The 13,553-nt window shown below is 64.1% G+C and overlaps 1 protein-coding gene across 5 annotated transcripts; it reads left to right on the top strand.

The window, feature by feature from the left end:
• The first annotated feature begins 2,211 nt into the window (after positions 1–2,211).
• Positions 2,212–12,610, top strand: LOC101951779 (major histocompatibility complex class I-related gene protein-like). Of its 5 annotated transcripts, none has more exons than XM_065563968.1 (11): positions 2,244–2,390; positions 5,328–5,594; positions 5,967–6,242; positions 6,616–6,891; positions 7,513–7,620; positions 7,933–7,965; positions 8,697–8,729; positions 9,111–9,143; positions 9,585–9,620; positions 11,299–11,331; positions 11,807–12,610. In XM_065563968.1, exons 1-11 carry the CDS (start codon positions 2,312–2,314, stop codon positions 11,941–11,943), a joined length of 1,311 nt encoding a protein of 436 aa, XP_065420040.1. In that variant the 5' UTR covers positions 2,244–2,311; the 3' UTR covers positions 11,944–12,610. The 5 variants fall into 5 exon arrangements, with proteins under 5 accessions (XP_065420042.1, XP_065420040.1, XP_065420043.1 ...); XM_065563969.1 differs by lacking the exon at positions 2,244–2,390 and adding an exon at positions 3,195–4,079; XM_065563970.1 differs by lacking the exon at positions 7,933–7,965 and having other exon boundaries at positions 2,212–2,390.
• The last annotated feature ends 943 nt before the right edge of the window (positions 12,611–13,553 follow it).

The raw sequence follows: 13,553 nt of genomic DNA, 5'->3' as shown, positions 1-13,553 counted from the left end.
TGTCAGGGTGGTTAACCACTGGAATAAATTGCCTAGGGAGGTTGTGGAATCTCCATCTCTGGAGATATTTAAGAGTAGGTTAGATAAATGTCTATCAGGGATGGTCTAGACAGTATTTGGTCCTGCCATGCGGGCAGGGGACTGGACTCGATGACCTCTCGAGGTCCCTTCCAGTCCTATAATCTATGAATCTATTGCCAGCTCCTTGGGGCAGGACCTGTCTGTCCAGCGCCTGGCACCGGGGCCCTGGGCCGTGACTGGCTGGCAGGCACTATTGTAATGCACAGGATGGAGGTTTCTGCAAACAGTGACGTGATCTCCAGAGCCCGTCTGCTAGTTACAGACGAGATGTTTGTACCCTGGAAATAAAGGCTTGTTTCATCACCATGGCTACCTGTTATTTAAACGCCTCAAATCCAGGGCCCAGTCCTGCAGCCCGTGGGCGGTTTGCAGCCCTCCACAGAGCTTGTCATCCACAGATCTCCAAGCTCTTTACAGAGGTGGGTATTGTCATCCTTCTCCGACAGAGGGGAAACTGAGGCATGGAGCAGGGACAGGATGAGCCCAGCTCCCTGGCGCAGTGAGCGTCTCTCAGAGCAGTGCAAAGGCTACTTAATTTTAAATCCCCCTTCCCTAGCTGGATGGCCCAGCCCCCAGCAGCTCTGCCCCCCGAAATTCGCTGGGCTGCCCTCCACACATGGTGCCCGGACTGGGGGTGTCTCTGTCCCTGCTGGAGCGAGGTCTCCCCTCAGCCAGTCCCTGCCGGGGAGGGGGAGTTCCCCTGTCATACAGCTTAGTCTGTTCTCAGGTCGCTTTGGGGCTGGGGGAGGAGGGATTCTCACCGTCCCAGTGACCACGAAACCAGACAGTGCAGAGCTCAGGGAGCTGCTCTTGGGGGTCTTCGCCCTGTGAGGGTCTGGGGAGCTTCGTCCCACGGCACCGACGGTGGATCTGGCGCTGTGGGGCGGGATGGGAGATTGGGGGTGATGAACAGGCAAAGTGCGCTGCTGAATGGGACCGTCGGGGGAGTCACTCACCCGGAGAGACGGATTGAGTCCAGCGCGGAGACCCCAGCATCTCTCCACCGGGCCGCAGGGTCTGGGACAAGGGGGGATCCTGTCACTGGTGCAGGCTGCCTCAAATGGGGGTGCTGGGTTGACCTGTAGGCTAAGGGCCCCCCAATATTCCAGGACACAGGCCTGGGGGTGGTTGCTGGCTGGGGTACGAGGGGGCGTTTGGAGGGAGGGGGTGAGCCCGGCCCATGGGCGACGGGGACTGACCCGTAACAGGGGAGAGGATTCTGGGATCCCCCTCACCCCCTGCTCCCGGAGCCGGGCGCCCCTCTGGGGCTGGGCACTGGGGTGACTGTTGCTGTGGAGAAAGACGCTCAGGCAGGGGGCCTGGGATGGGGGATCGGGGACCGGCTGGGCCCTGACGCCCAGCGGAGCAGCATCCAGCCCCCAGCGCTGTGCGACTGGCCGATCCAGAGCCCCCGGGGCAGCTGCTGCCGGGCCAGACCCAGACACTGGGGGCCAGTTCCCCTCCCTCACCCCCGGCTTTCCTAGAGCCCAGGGTGTCCGTCCCGGGGTAACCTAGGGGGGTTATACCCCTGCTCTCGGGTGCGTTACAGAGCAGCTGCAGCCTCACACACGGATGAATTCGCAGCCCCCAGGGCGGTATCCCCGGTGTAGAGACGCCCCGGGATGGAACGTGACCAGGGCCCGTTTCTTCAGTGGGTCAGGAACAGGGCAGAACATGGGGCCAGGGAGTCCTGCTCTGACCACTAGCCCCCACTCCCCTCCCAGAGCTGGGGAGAGAACCCAGGAGTCCTGGCTCCCAGCCTCCCCTGCTCTGACCACCAGCCCCACCTCCCCTCCCCTCCCAGAGCCGGGGAGAGAACCCAGGAGTCCGGGTTCCCTGCCCGCCCAGCTCTAACCCACCAGCCCCCACTCCCCTCCCCGAGCTGGGGAGAGAACCCAGGAGTCCTGGCTCCCAGCGCCCTCTGCTCTGACCACTAGACCCCACTCCCCTCCCAGAGCTCCCAGCCCCGCCCCCTCGGGGGCCCGGCCTGCGGGACTCCCGGGACGGGGCTAAGGCTGCTCTGTTACCAGCCGCCCCGTCAAGCTGCCCGGGCGGGTTCTGCCCGGAGACCGGTGACGCGGCTGGCTCCGTCTGTCGCTATTGGCGGGACCGGCCCCTCTCGCCCAATCCCGGCAGAGGCTGAGTGCCCGGCGCTGCGCTCCGGGGATCAGTGAGCTGCGGGGGGGGGGGCGCAGCTGTCGGGGTGTCGGAGTGAAGGACCCCGCTGGGGATGGGGGGCCGGGAGACCAGCCTGTGTTTGTTCCTCCTCCTGCCCCTGGGGGCCCTCGCCGGCAAGGGACGGGACCCCCGTGAGTACCTGGGGTCCCCCCCGGGGGTGGGGTTCTGGGGCCGCTGGGATCGGGGCCCAGGCTGGGCTGGGGGGGGGTCCGGGACCGGTTCCCCACTCACACGTGGGCTTGGCAGAATCGCAGGTTTATCGTGTGTCATTTGTATTTGTCGGTATTGTCAAATGTGTGTTGATTTCAGTGTTCGCCGGGCTGGGAAATGGGGGGGCGGGGGGGGCTGGGGGGGGACAGACAATTATTTTGTGTCCACCGAGGTTAAGATTCAAAAAGTTCAAACTCGAACCGGCCCAACACCGACTGGCAACATCTGGGTCAGAGTTTGTGCAGCGCCCGGCGCGACGGGGCCCTGACCCTGACTGAGGCCTGTGTGCATTACTGGGCCCTCACACAGGGCGTGTGTGTGTGTGTGTGGGGGGGTCACAGGGTCCTGGGCCCAGTGTGAGTAGAGCTGAAGGCTGCACAAATATAGGAAATGACCCTGAATGGGTGAGAGGTGTCCTCTCCGGACTCTAACCGCCAGCCCCCACTCCCCTCCCAGAGCTGGGGAGAGAACCCAGGAGTCCTGGCGCCCAGCCCCCCCGCTCTAACCCACCAGCCCCACTCCCCTCCCAGAGCCGGGGAGAGAACCCAGGAGTCCTGGCTCCCAGCCTCCCCGCTCTAACCCACCAGCCCCCACTCCCCTCCCAGAGCTGGGGAGAGAACCCAGGAGTCCTGGCTCCCAGCCCCCCTGCTCTAACCCACCAGCCCCACTCCCCTCCCAGAGCTGGGGAGAGAACCCAGGAGTCCTGGCGCCCAGCCCCCCCGCTCTAACCCACCAGCCCCACTCCCCTCCCAGAGCCGGGGAGAGAACCCAGGAGTCCTGGCTCCCAGCCTCCCCGCTCTAACCCACCAGCCCCCACTCCCCTCCCAGAGCTGGGGAGAGAACCCAGGAGTCCTGGCTCCCAGCCCCCCTGCTCTAACCCACCAGCCCCCACTCCCCTCCCAGAGCCGGGGAGAGAACCCAGGAGTCCTGGCTCCCAGCCCCCCTGCTCTAACCCACCAGCCCCCACTCCCCTCCCAGAGCTGGGGAGAGAACCCAGGAGTCCTGGCGCCCAGCCCCCCCGCTCTAACCCACCAGCCCCCACTCCCCTCCCAGAGCCGGGGAGAGAACCCAGGAGTCCTGGCTCCCAGCCTCCCCGCTCTAACCCACCAGCCCCCACTCCCCTCCCAGAGCTGGGGAGAAAACCCAGGAGTCCTGGCTCCCAGCCCACCCTGCTCTAATGCACCAGCCCCCACTGCTGTCCCAGAGCCAGGGAGAGAACCCAGGAGTCCAGGCTCCCAGCCCCTCCCCCGGTTCCAACCATTACACCTCCCTGCCCAGCCAGGTGTTTACCCTATGGGGGAGGTGCCACCCTCTGTGACACTTTCACTTTCCGTCTCCAGCTGGCAGACGGGCTCTGCTCGGTCCCAGGGGATGGGGCAGCCGATCCCTTGTGGGGCTTTCTCGGCTGGCCCAGCGCTTCCTGGGGCAAAGTCCCCTGGGCGAGGCCAGGGGCAGGGTGTGCCCGGAGAGTCGCTCTGTTGGGGAGCCCAGTGGGGAGCGTCCTGGCCGATATAGGGGGAGAGTGACTGGGCCCAGCATGGCCGTGCCTGTCCCCCTCCCCCTCCCTCTCCTCCTGCTGGGGGTCTTTGCCGTCCCAGGGGGCTGTTCCTGTGAGTATTGGGGTGCTACCCCCCAGCACGGGGGGAGGGGCAGGATCCAGTCCCATTAGGGGCAGTGGTGACCTGTGCTGCGGGGTGTCGAGGGGGATGAGCCAGGGGGCAGGAAATGCTTGTATTGGGTTGAGGGGCTTTGGGGCTCAAATCCAGACCCCCCCAGGGCCCCATTCTGCTCTCGGCCACCTGGCTGTGAATCAGGAGCGAGCCGCTGAGACCGGGGTGGTGTAAAACTAGTGCGAGGCCAGAATCGAGCCCCGGGTGGCTAGCTGGGCACTGGCACCCACCCCGATCCCTATAGCCGGGTGTCCCGGGGAAAGAGGGGGTGGCCCGGGGAGCGGTACGGCTGCGGGGAGTGGGGGATCTCTGCCAGTTGTTACCGGGGGGGGGTACAGGGAGCAGGGCTCCCGTCCCAGCTGGGCTCAGCTCCTGATCCGAAGGGGGGGGTCAGAGTCAAACTGCCAATGTTTAACCCTTTCCCCGCTGTCTGTCTTTGTGGGAACCCCCGGTTCAGGGTCAGCCCTGCTCCACTTCCTTCCCCACGACATTAGGCATGTCACGACCTCTGGCTATGCCCCAGTTTCCCCTCCCATCCCCCCCTTTGCCCCTCCCTGTGGGACACTGGATTTTGCGGTGACGGCTGCTGCTCCCCGACACCCTGCCTAGCCCCCCCCCCTGTGGTTTCGTGCCCCCATCTGGTGAGCGCCCAGCGCGAGTTGGGTGAGGCTGCCAGACACGAATTGCTGCTGTTAATGAATGTTTATGGGGACCAGAAGTCAGGATAAGGGGCCTGGTCATGCCAGGTGCTGCGTGGATCCTGCTCAACTGAGATTGGGCCCCCGTCACGCTGGGCACTGCATGGACCCCCGGCCCAACAGATAGGCCCCATCTACACTCTTGCAGTGGGGTGGGGTCCCGGCTCTCCCCGGGGGCTGGGCCAGACGAAACGGGCTGCTGGCTGATGGGGGGGGTGTCTCCCTTCTGCAGTGTGGGGTGGGGTCCTGGCTCACCCCAGGGGCTGGGATGGGACAGGGGATGAGGGGCTGCTGGCTGTGGGGTGGGTCTCTCCCCCATGGAGTGTGGGGTCCCGGCTCACCCCTGGGGGCTGGGATGGGGCAAGGGGCTGTTGGCTGAAGGGGGGTCTCTCCCCCCTGAAGTATGGGGTGGGTTCCCAGCTCGCCCTGGGGGCTGGGCAGGGAAGGGGGCTGCTGGCTGACAGGAGGGTCTCTCTCTCTCTCCCCGCAGACCCAAGCCTGCACTCGCTGCGCTATTTCTACACGGCGGTGTCGGAGCCCGGCCCGGGGCTGCCCCAGTTCACCGTGGTCGGGTACCTGGACGACCAGCTCTTCTTCCATTTCGACAGCGAGGTGAAGCAGGCCCAGCCTCGCGCCCCCTGGATCCAGGCCGAGGGGCCCGAGTACTGGGACCGGCAGACCTGGATCGCCAAGGGCTGGCAGGAGGCCTTCAACGGCAACGTCCGCATCGCCATGGAGCGCTACAACCAGAGCGGGGGTGAGGGGCTGGGGGCCGGAGCGTGGGGCCTGGCGGTGACCCCAGACACATGGCCTAGGAGGGACCCCAGAACCCGGGACCTAGGAGGGACCCCAGAGCCCTGTTCTGTCTCCATCCTCCATCCCTGGCCCCAGTGGTGACCCCAGGCCCGGTGGTGACCCTGTCCCATATCCCTGGGCCTAAGCAGAGACTCCATCCCCCATCCTCAGGTCTGGCAGTGACCCCGTCCCCGGGTTTAGCCGGATCCCCATCCCCATGGTGACCCCGTCCCCGGGCAGCGAGGGGCCGTGGCCCCGAGTCAGGTCTAACGAGCCGCGTCAGGCGCCGTGGCCGGAGCTGTGGCCTCACCCGGCTCCGTGCGTGTCTCTCCAGGCCTGCACGCCTTCCAATACATGTACGGCTGTGAGCTGCGGGTGGATGGCGGCACGGGGGGCTTCCGGCAGTACGGCTACGACGGGCGGGATTTCCTCTCCTACGACACCCGCACCCACGCCTGGGTGGCGCCCAGCAAGGAGGCCGAGATCACCAAGGGGAAGATGGAGGCCGACAGGCACCTGAGTCAGCAGCAGCGGGACTATCTGGAGAAGAAATGCGTCGAGTGGCTGCAGAAATACCTGAGCTACGGAAACGAGACGCTGCAGAGGAGAGGTGAGGGGGGCAGGGAGCCCACCCGGATAGCGGGACACCCCCCCCCCGCAGAGACTCCCCCACTCCCTGGCCTGTCGGAGACACTAATTATATTGACCCAGGGCTGGGTTACAGGGGAAGACCCCTAGAGGTCAGCGGAGCTTTTTGGGGGTCCCCTTCTGTGCCATGCCGGCAGGGTACAGAGACCCCTCCCCAGGCAGGTCCCATCTCCCCCTGCCCCTGGGCTCCTGTGTGGGGCAGGTCCCTGTGGGGTCTTTCCCAGGCTCTGACCTCTCCTGCTTTCCAACGACTGGACCATGGGGGTGCTCAGGGATCCGGGTGCTGCTCACGGGCCCTAACCCAGCGGCCTCCCACTCTGCCCTTGTCTCTCCAGAGCGCCCGGCCGTGCGGGTCACCAGCAGAGACGCCCCTGGCGGCCCCACCACCCTCTCCTGCCGGGCCCACGGCTTCTACCCCCGGGACATTGCTGTGACCTGGCTGCGAAAGGGGGAGAGCAGAGAGCAGGAGACGTGGCGAGGGGGGGTCCTGCCCAACGGGGACGGGACCTACCACGCCTGGGCCACGGTGGAGATCGACCCCCAGGAGAGAGGCCTGTACAGCTGCCGTGTGGAGCACGAGAGCCTGGCCGAGCCGCTCGACACTGCGTGGGGTGAGGCCGGGGTGTGTGGACACTGGATGAAATGGGGGGGGTGTCACAGGGTGACTGGCCCTACAGCCCCACCGGTAACGCACTTTGCTCACCTCCCCAGGTGGAGAAAATGAGCGAAGCCGCAGGACAGGCAGGTCGTGTGGCTAGCGGGGGAGGAGGCTAAGACAGGAACCAGAGGGGAGAGGGCACCCCGGAAAGCCGGAGGGAGCTGATAGATGAAGCGGGGCGTGATCGCGGAGCCAGCCTGATCCCAGCCCGGGCCGGGGTCCTGGGTCCCGGGCAGTGAAACGTCGGCTGGAGGTGAAACGGGCTTTAGAACACGGGGAAGCTGGGGCCAGGCCCCTGCGAGTTAGTGGGAGTTGAAAAGTCCTGTTAACAAAGGATTGAAAAGGGAACGCGAGGCCTGGGCCCGGGGGAGAAGAGACGCTCGGAAAGGAGCAGGGAAGGGCGCCCGCTTCCCCTGGCCGCTGCGGTTTGAAGAATAACGGACATTCCCGGAACAGACTCACCGCGGGGGTACGGAGCACGGGGTAGGGTAAAGAGACTGCCACGGGGGGTGTGAATGGGGGATGGGAAGGACGTGGTGTTTGCGGGGGGGTCTCACTCTCTGTTCCCTTGCAGAGCCCCCGTCCCGCTCTGCCCCGCTCCCTGCGCTGATTGGGGCCGTCGCTGGCGCTGCCCTGCTCGCTGGGACAGTTGGGTTTGTTCTCTGGAGGAGGCGGCGCTCAGGTAATGGGGGGCCGGCGGTGCCACCTCTCAGTGTGGGGCGTGCTATGGGGCCCTGGGGATGGCAGCAATCTGGAGGGGGACCCCTGCGTTGGGGTTGTGTGACTGCCCCGTGGGGGGCTGCTGCGGGGCCGTAGCCAGAGACGGGGCAGATGGCGCTGGGTCTCTCTGTTCCCTTCCTTACGCCCGGCTTCCCCTGGGACACTGAGTCGCGCGCTGAGCCCCGGGGTCTGTGCTGGGCCGTGGACGCGGGTCTGAGCCGGTTCCTGCCCCCGGGAGCAGCCGCACTCACTGCAGTCTGCCTTGTCTCTGCAGGGAAAACCGGAGCCATCAACACTCCAGCTCAGGGTGAGTGAGAGCCCTCCGTGCTGCTGGCAGGTGTGTGTGTGTGGTGGGGGTGCGCACGGCCCAGCCCAGGGACCCTCCCCTGGGACCGGGCGCTAACGCCCCATCGCCCCCTGCTCAGCCAGTCACCCGCAATCCCCTGCGTCGCACGACGTGCCCCCGGCTCTGCGGGGTGCAGGCCCCTCTGGTCTCCAGGCTGAGCCGTGCCAGGCAGGGGATCTCCAGGCAGGGCAACCGGGACTCCAGCTCCTCTCTGGAAGGTAAGGGGTTAATGATGGAGCAGGAGGGGTGACCCGTTAACCCTTCAGTTCCTGGTCAGAGGCCCCAGCAGGGAGACCAGGTGGGGGTGGGATCTGTGCAGGGCCGGCTCCAGGCCCCAGCTTGGCAAGCAGGTGCTTGGGGCGGCCACTCCGGAGGGAGGGGCGGCACGTCCAGCTATTCGGCAGCAGTTCGGCGGACAGTCCCTCACTCCCGCTCGGAGCAAAGAACCTCCCGCCGAATTGCCACCGCAGATCGCGATTGTGGGTTTTTTTGTTTTTTTTTTGGCTGCTTGGGGTGGCAAAAACCCTGCAGCCGGCCCTGGATCTGTGTGTGTGCAGGGGGTCTTTCTGTTCCCTTCCTTACCCTGGCCCGGCTTCCCTGGGACACTGAGTCGCGCGCTGAGCCCCCGGGGTCAGAGCCGGTTCCTGTCCCGGGAGCGGCCGCACTCACTGCAATCTGCCTTGTCTCTGCAGGGAAAACCGGAGCCATCGACACTCCAGCTCAGGGTGAGTGTGAGCCCTCCGTGCTGCTGGCAGGTGTGGGGAGGGGGCACGGGCCAGCCCGGGGACCCTCCCCTGGGACCGGGCGCTAACGCCCCATCGCCCCCTGCTCAGCCAGTCACCCGCAATCCCCTGCGTCGCGCAACGTGCCCCCGGCTCTGCGGGGTGCAGGCCCCTCTGGTCTCCGGGCTGAGCCGTGCCAGGCAGGGGGGCCTCTCTTGTCTGGCTCTGCCCAGGGCAGCTCCGGGTGATGCTGTTCCCTGTCTGGGGCAGGCCGGGGGTGGTGAGCCCCGGGACGGGGTGGGCGAGAGTGGAATCAATTCCTAGGGAGACGTCTGCCTCCCGACACCGGTTCAGGAGACACTAACCCTCCTTCTCCCCTCACAGCCGGCAACCGGGACTCCAGCTCCTCTCTGGAAGGTAAGGGGTTAATGATGGAGCAGGAGGGTGACCCATTAACCCTTCAGTTCCCGGTCAGAGAACAGCAGGCAGACCAGGCGGGGGTGGGATCTCTGGGGCGGGGGGGGGGGGGGGAGGGGGGCTGTGAATGGGACTTGGCGATTCACCCTGCACTCCCCAGGAGGGTCATTTGTGAGCAGAGCAGGTAACCAGGGGCCCCTCCTTGCCCGGCACGGGGGCCAGGCTCCCCCCGGCAGAGTTGGGAGGGATGGTCCCTGAGATCCCACAGCGGGGCCCTGCCACATGGGCCCCTCCTCGCCCAGGGTCAGGGCCCCGCAGGCGAGCCCAGGGCAGGTCTAACGGGACGGGTGGGGCTGGAACCACTCCGAGAGGGGCCGTGACCCCGGGAGCACACTCAGCCCCTGGGCTCGGAGATGCTGACCCTGTCCCTTCTCCCCACAGCCAGCGACAAAGAGTCCAGCAAAGGATCCAGCAGGGGTAAGTGCTGGGGGGTCCAGCCCCACTGGGATCGGCTGTGGTCACGGAGACCTCTATGGGGAGACGCTTTCCCCAGGCCCTGCCCCAGGGCGCCCTGCAGTCCCCAGCCGGGGGTGGGTCCCCTCTGCAAGGGGGGTCGTTCCAGGCAGCAGGGACTCTGGGGGAGGGGGGCTGTGGGTGGGGGGCTGGGCTGCAGGGGGGGAGGGCTCATTGTACCTCACCCCCTATATGAACTGGGACAGGAGTGGGGCTGAGTGTGACCCCCCCACAGCAGAGCTGGGCTGGGACCCAGATACCAGGACCCTCAGATCCTGAACCCCCCGGCCATTCCCGCCCCAGCTGGGGTCCCTGCGCTCCCCCACCCAGCCTCCAGCCCTGGTACGTTATGGGGATTATTACCCCAGAACTGGGTCTGCCTGGCCCTGGCCCCTGCCCCCTTTCTGATCCCTTCCCATGGTCCCTGCCTGGGCTGGGCCATTTCTGGGCCTCTGGGACGTTCTGCTCACCCCAGTCTGATCCCAGTGGTGTGGGGTGGGGGGATCGGCCAGGAACCAGCTCCCTGCAGTGCTAACCCCCTGTGACAATGCGGTTCTGGCGGAACCCAACTGAGAGCGCCAACTCAGGACAAATTGCTCAAATAGGGCAGTTACAGCCCAAGGCTGGGGTTTTTCCACCTCTAAGGCAAACCAAACCAGCCAGACTAAGAGGACTTCAGTCTCACCCAACTGGCTAACCGCAAGTCTCACAAGCAATCTCCTTAGACACTCCAGTTTCCCAGTATTACCACCAGTACCACTCGTTATGGGGACAAATGGTTATGAAAACCAATACCCCAGTAAAAGAAAAAGGTTCTCCTGATCCCAAAGGACCAAGCCCCAGACCCAGGTCAATATACAAATCAGATCTTACCCACAAATCACACTGTTGCCAGTCCTTTAGAATCTAAAATCTAAAGGTTTATTCATAAAAGGAAAAAGATAGAGATGAGAGTTAGAATTGGTTAAATGGAATCAATTCCATACAGTAATGGCAAAGTTCTTGGTTCAGGCTTGCAGCAGCGATGGAATAAACTGCAGGTTCAAATCAAGTCTCTGGAATACATCCCCCGCTGGGATGGGTCCTCAGTCCTTTGTTCAGAGCTTCAGCTTGTAGCAAAGTTCCTCCAGAGGTATGAAGCAGGATTGAAGACAAGATGGAGATGAGGCATCAGCCTTATATAGTCTTTTCCAGGTGTAAGAACACCTCTTTGTTCTTACTGTGGAAAATTACAGCAAAAATGGAGTCTGGAGTCACATGGGCCAGTCCCTGCATACTTTGCTGAGGTACAAGGCGTATCTGCCTTCTCTCAATGGGTCCATTGTATAGCTGATGGTCCTTAATGGGCCATCAAGCAGGCTAGGCAGAGCTAACACCAGTTTGTCTGGGATGTCACCCAGAAGCATAGCATAAGTTTGAAATACAGACAGTATAGAGCCAATATTCATAACTTCAACTACAAAAGTGATACACACATATAGACAGCATAATCATAACCAGTAAACCATAACCTTGTCCTAGACACCCCATTTGACCCCCTTTATACAAGATTTGCGTGCCACTACAGGACCTTGGTTGCAACAATGATCTATATGGTCCCAGATTATATCAATAACGTCACACCCCCTTCTCCCTCCAACAGGCAGCGACTCCGGGTGTGACACCGGCTCGCAAGGTAAGTGGTGACTCCAGCTCGGGGCGCTGGCTGCTCTCTGGGCGGGTGGCTCCCCCTGGCCATAGACCCAGAGCCCCCCAGGCCCGGCCCCTCTAGCAGCCCAGCCTGGGAGCTCTGAGCGCCTGCTCCCCGGTGGGGAGCAATGAACCAGCCTGGGAACTCCCTCCTCTTCCCCCCACCCTGCCCCAGGCAGAGCTGGGAGCGACCCTGCTGGGTATGGAGCGTCTCTCCCCCATCTGACCCGGCTGCGGGAGGGTCTGGAGAACGGCCCGAGGGAGCCCGGTCCAGCTGCAGCGGGTCCCTCTCCGGTGTCAGCCCGACCCTATGAACAGACACGGCTCCTGCAGAGGTGCCAGTAGAAAAAGGGGGTGTGCCTGGGGGGGGCACCGCCAGAAAAGTGGGGGGGCTGTGGGGGCCACTGGAAAAAAGGGGAGGCTCCGGGCTCCCCCTGACTCCCTGTATCTCGTTCCTGCAGGGTCAGAGGCCACGGTGCAGCTGCTGGGGGACACCGGGAGGGGAGAGACCAATTTCCCTGCAGAAACTCAGCAGCTCCTCCACATGGGTGTTCCTGCCCCGCTCGACAATGGGGACCCCCCAGCGGGCATCGTCTAGGCTGGAGTTGTTCCTGGGGGTCTCGCCTCCCTCGGCCGCTGACTGCCCGTGTGACCTGGACTGAATCCCTCACCCTTTCCCTCTGCTTCCACGCCCAGGCCCCGGGTGCGACGCTCGGCTGCCTCGCGGGGGCTGCTGTGGGTTAAGGACCTGGGATCTGTCAGACTTATAGTGAAAGCTGTGGTGTGGGGCAGGGACCCTTTGATTTCTCAGCCAGGGGGATGTGTACCCCTGGGGGGTCACAGGGGTCTGCCAGGGGGTACGTCAACTGCGCTAGGTATTTCCCTGGTTTTACAGCAGGCGACACAAAAAACACCAGCAAAGTCGGTGCAAACTACAGTTTCCTACAATGACTTGTTTCTGTTGCTCTGTGTAATGTACAGTACACTGACCTGTAAGTACAATGTTTATATTCCAATTGATTTATCTTATAATTAGACAGTAAAAACGAGGACGTCAGCCATTGTCCAGTCATAATGGGCTGTGACACGTCTGTATGTTTGTCTGATTTTGAAGTAAGTATTTTTAAGCGAGGTGAAACTTGGGGGACACACGACAAATCAGTCTCCTGCCAAGGGGACAGCAGCCTGGAAAAGTTGAGAGTCACCGGACTAGAGCGTGTCACTGAACCCCTAGAATAAAGGCCCAGTCTCTCGTGTGCCCCTCACTTGTCTGGGCGTTTGCTTTGTCTGTCTGAGCCCGTCTCCCCTCCCGGTGCCGGGCTCCGCTGCCCCAGCGAGCCGAACCGCCCTGTTGCTGAGAACTAAGGCAGCGCTGGGGGATTCTCAGACCGAGGCCTGGGGCATCCCCTGCTGGCGCCATTGCAGCCGGGCGCTGGGAAGAGCCGGTAAAGCCCAATGGCTCCGTCACATGGAATTTAATCTGGATCTGGTTCGACTCAGAGCTGCTCGCTCCAGAGCCGGGCACAGACAGACCCGGCTAACACTGCGCAGCCCACGGCGCTCTCAGTCCCAGTCGGTCTGGCTCTGTGCAGGGCAGAGACGCCCCCACCCCCCTGCCCCTCCTCAGCCGGCCCTCAGAGCCAGACCCAGGGGAGTGTTCATTGCCCGTATTGCAGTAGTGTCTGGGGGGGCCCAGCCCAGGCGGAGACCCCCGGTGCCAGGCGCTGCACAGCCAATCCCTGCCCCGGGGAGCTGACACTCGGGGGAGAGACGCTCAGACTGGTTAACGTGGCTGGCATCGGCACGGTGTGGCACTCGGCGGAGGAGGCTGCGCCCAGGGGATCCTGGCCTAGCGATGCCCTAGCAGCATGTCGGGGCCTGTCTCGGGTCGGCGTGGGGCAGGTTGGGGCAGGATCCCCACAGATCCAGCCGGCCTGGGCAGGGTGCAGCTCCCATGGGGTCTGGCACGACCGGCACTTCAGCCCCAGCTCCCTGCGGCCTGCGTGTGACCCGCGCTGGGCCTGGCGGGCGGGCGCCAGAGGCCGGATCTCAGCAGCTCCGACGTTCCCCCAGCGCGCCGGTCCCCACGTGACTGCCTCGAACTCGGCTGCCGAGGGACTGGCAGGGGAAGAGGAAGCATGACCCTGCGGGCTGCAGCGAGCGCACTGCGACTCGCCGTCCTGTCCCCCGGCCCCCGGCATGGGGAAC

This window comes from Chrysemys picta, chromosome 12 (genome assembly GCF_011386835.1).
Source record: "Chrysemys picta bellii isolate R12L10 chromosome 12, ASM1138683v2, whole genome shotgun sequence".
Taxonomy (NCBI): Eukaryota; Metazoa; Chordata; order Testudines; family Emydidae; genus Chrysemys; species Chrysemys picta.
The sequence above is the reverse complement of the archived record's forward strand: the minus strand, read 5'-3'. Positions and strand labels throughout refer to the sequence as shown.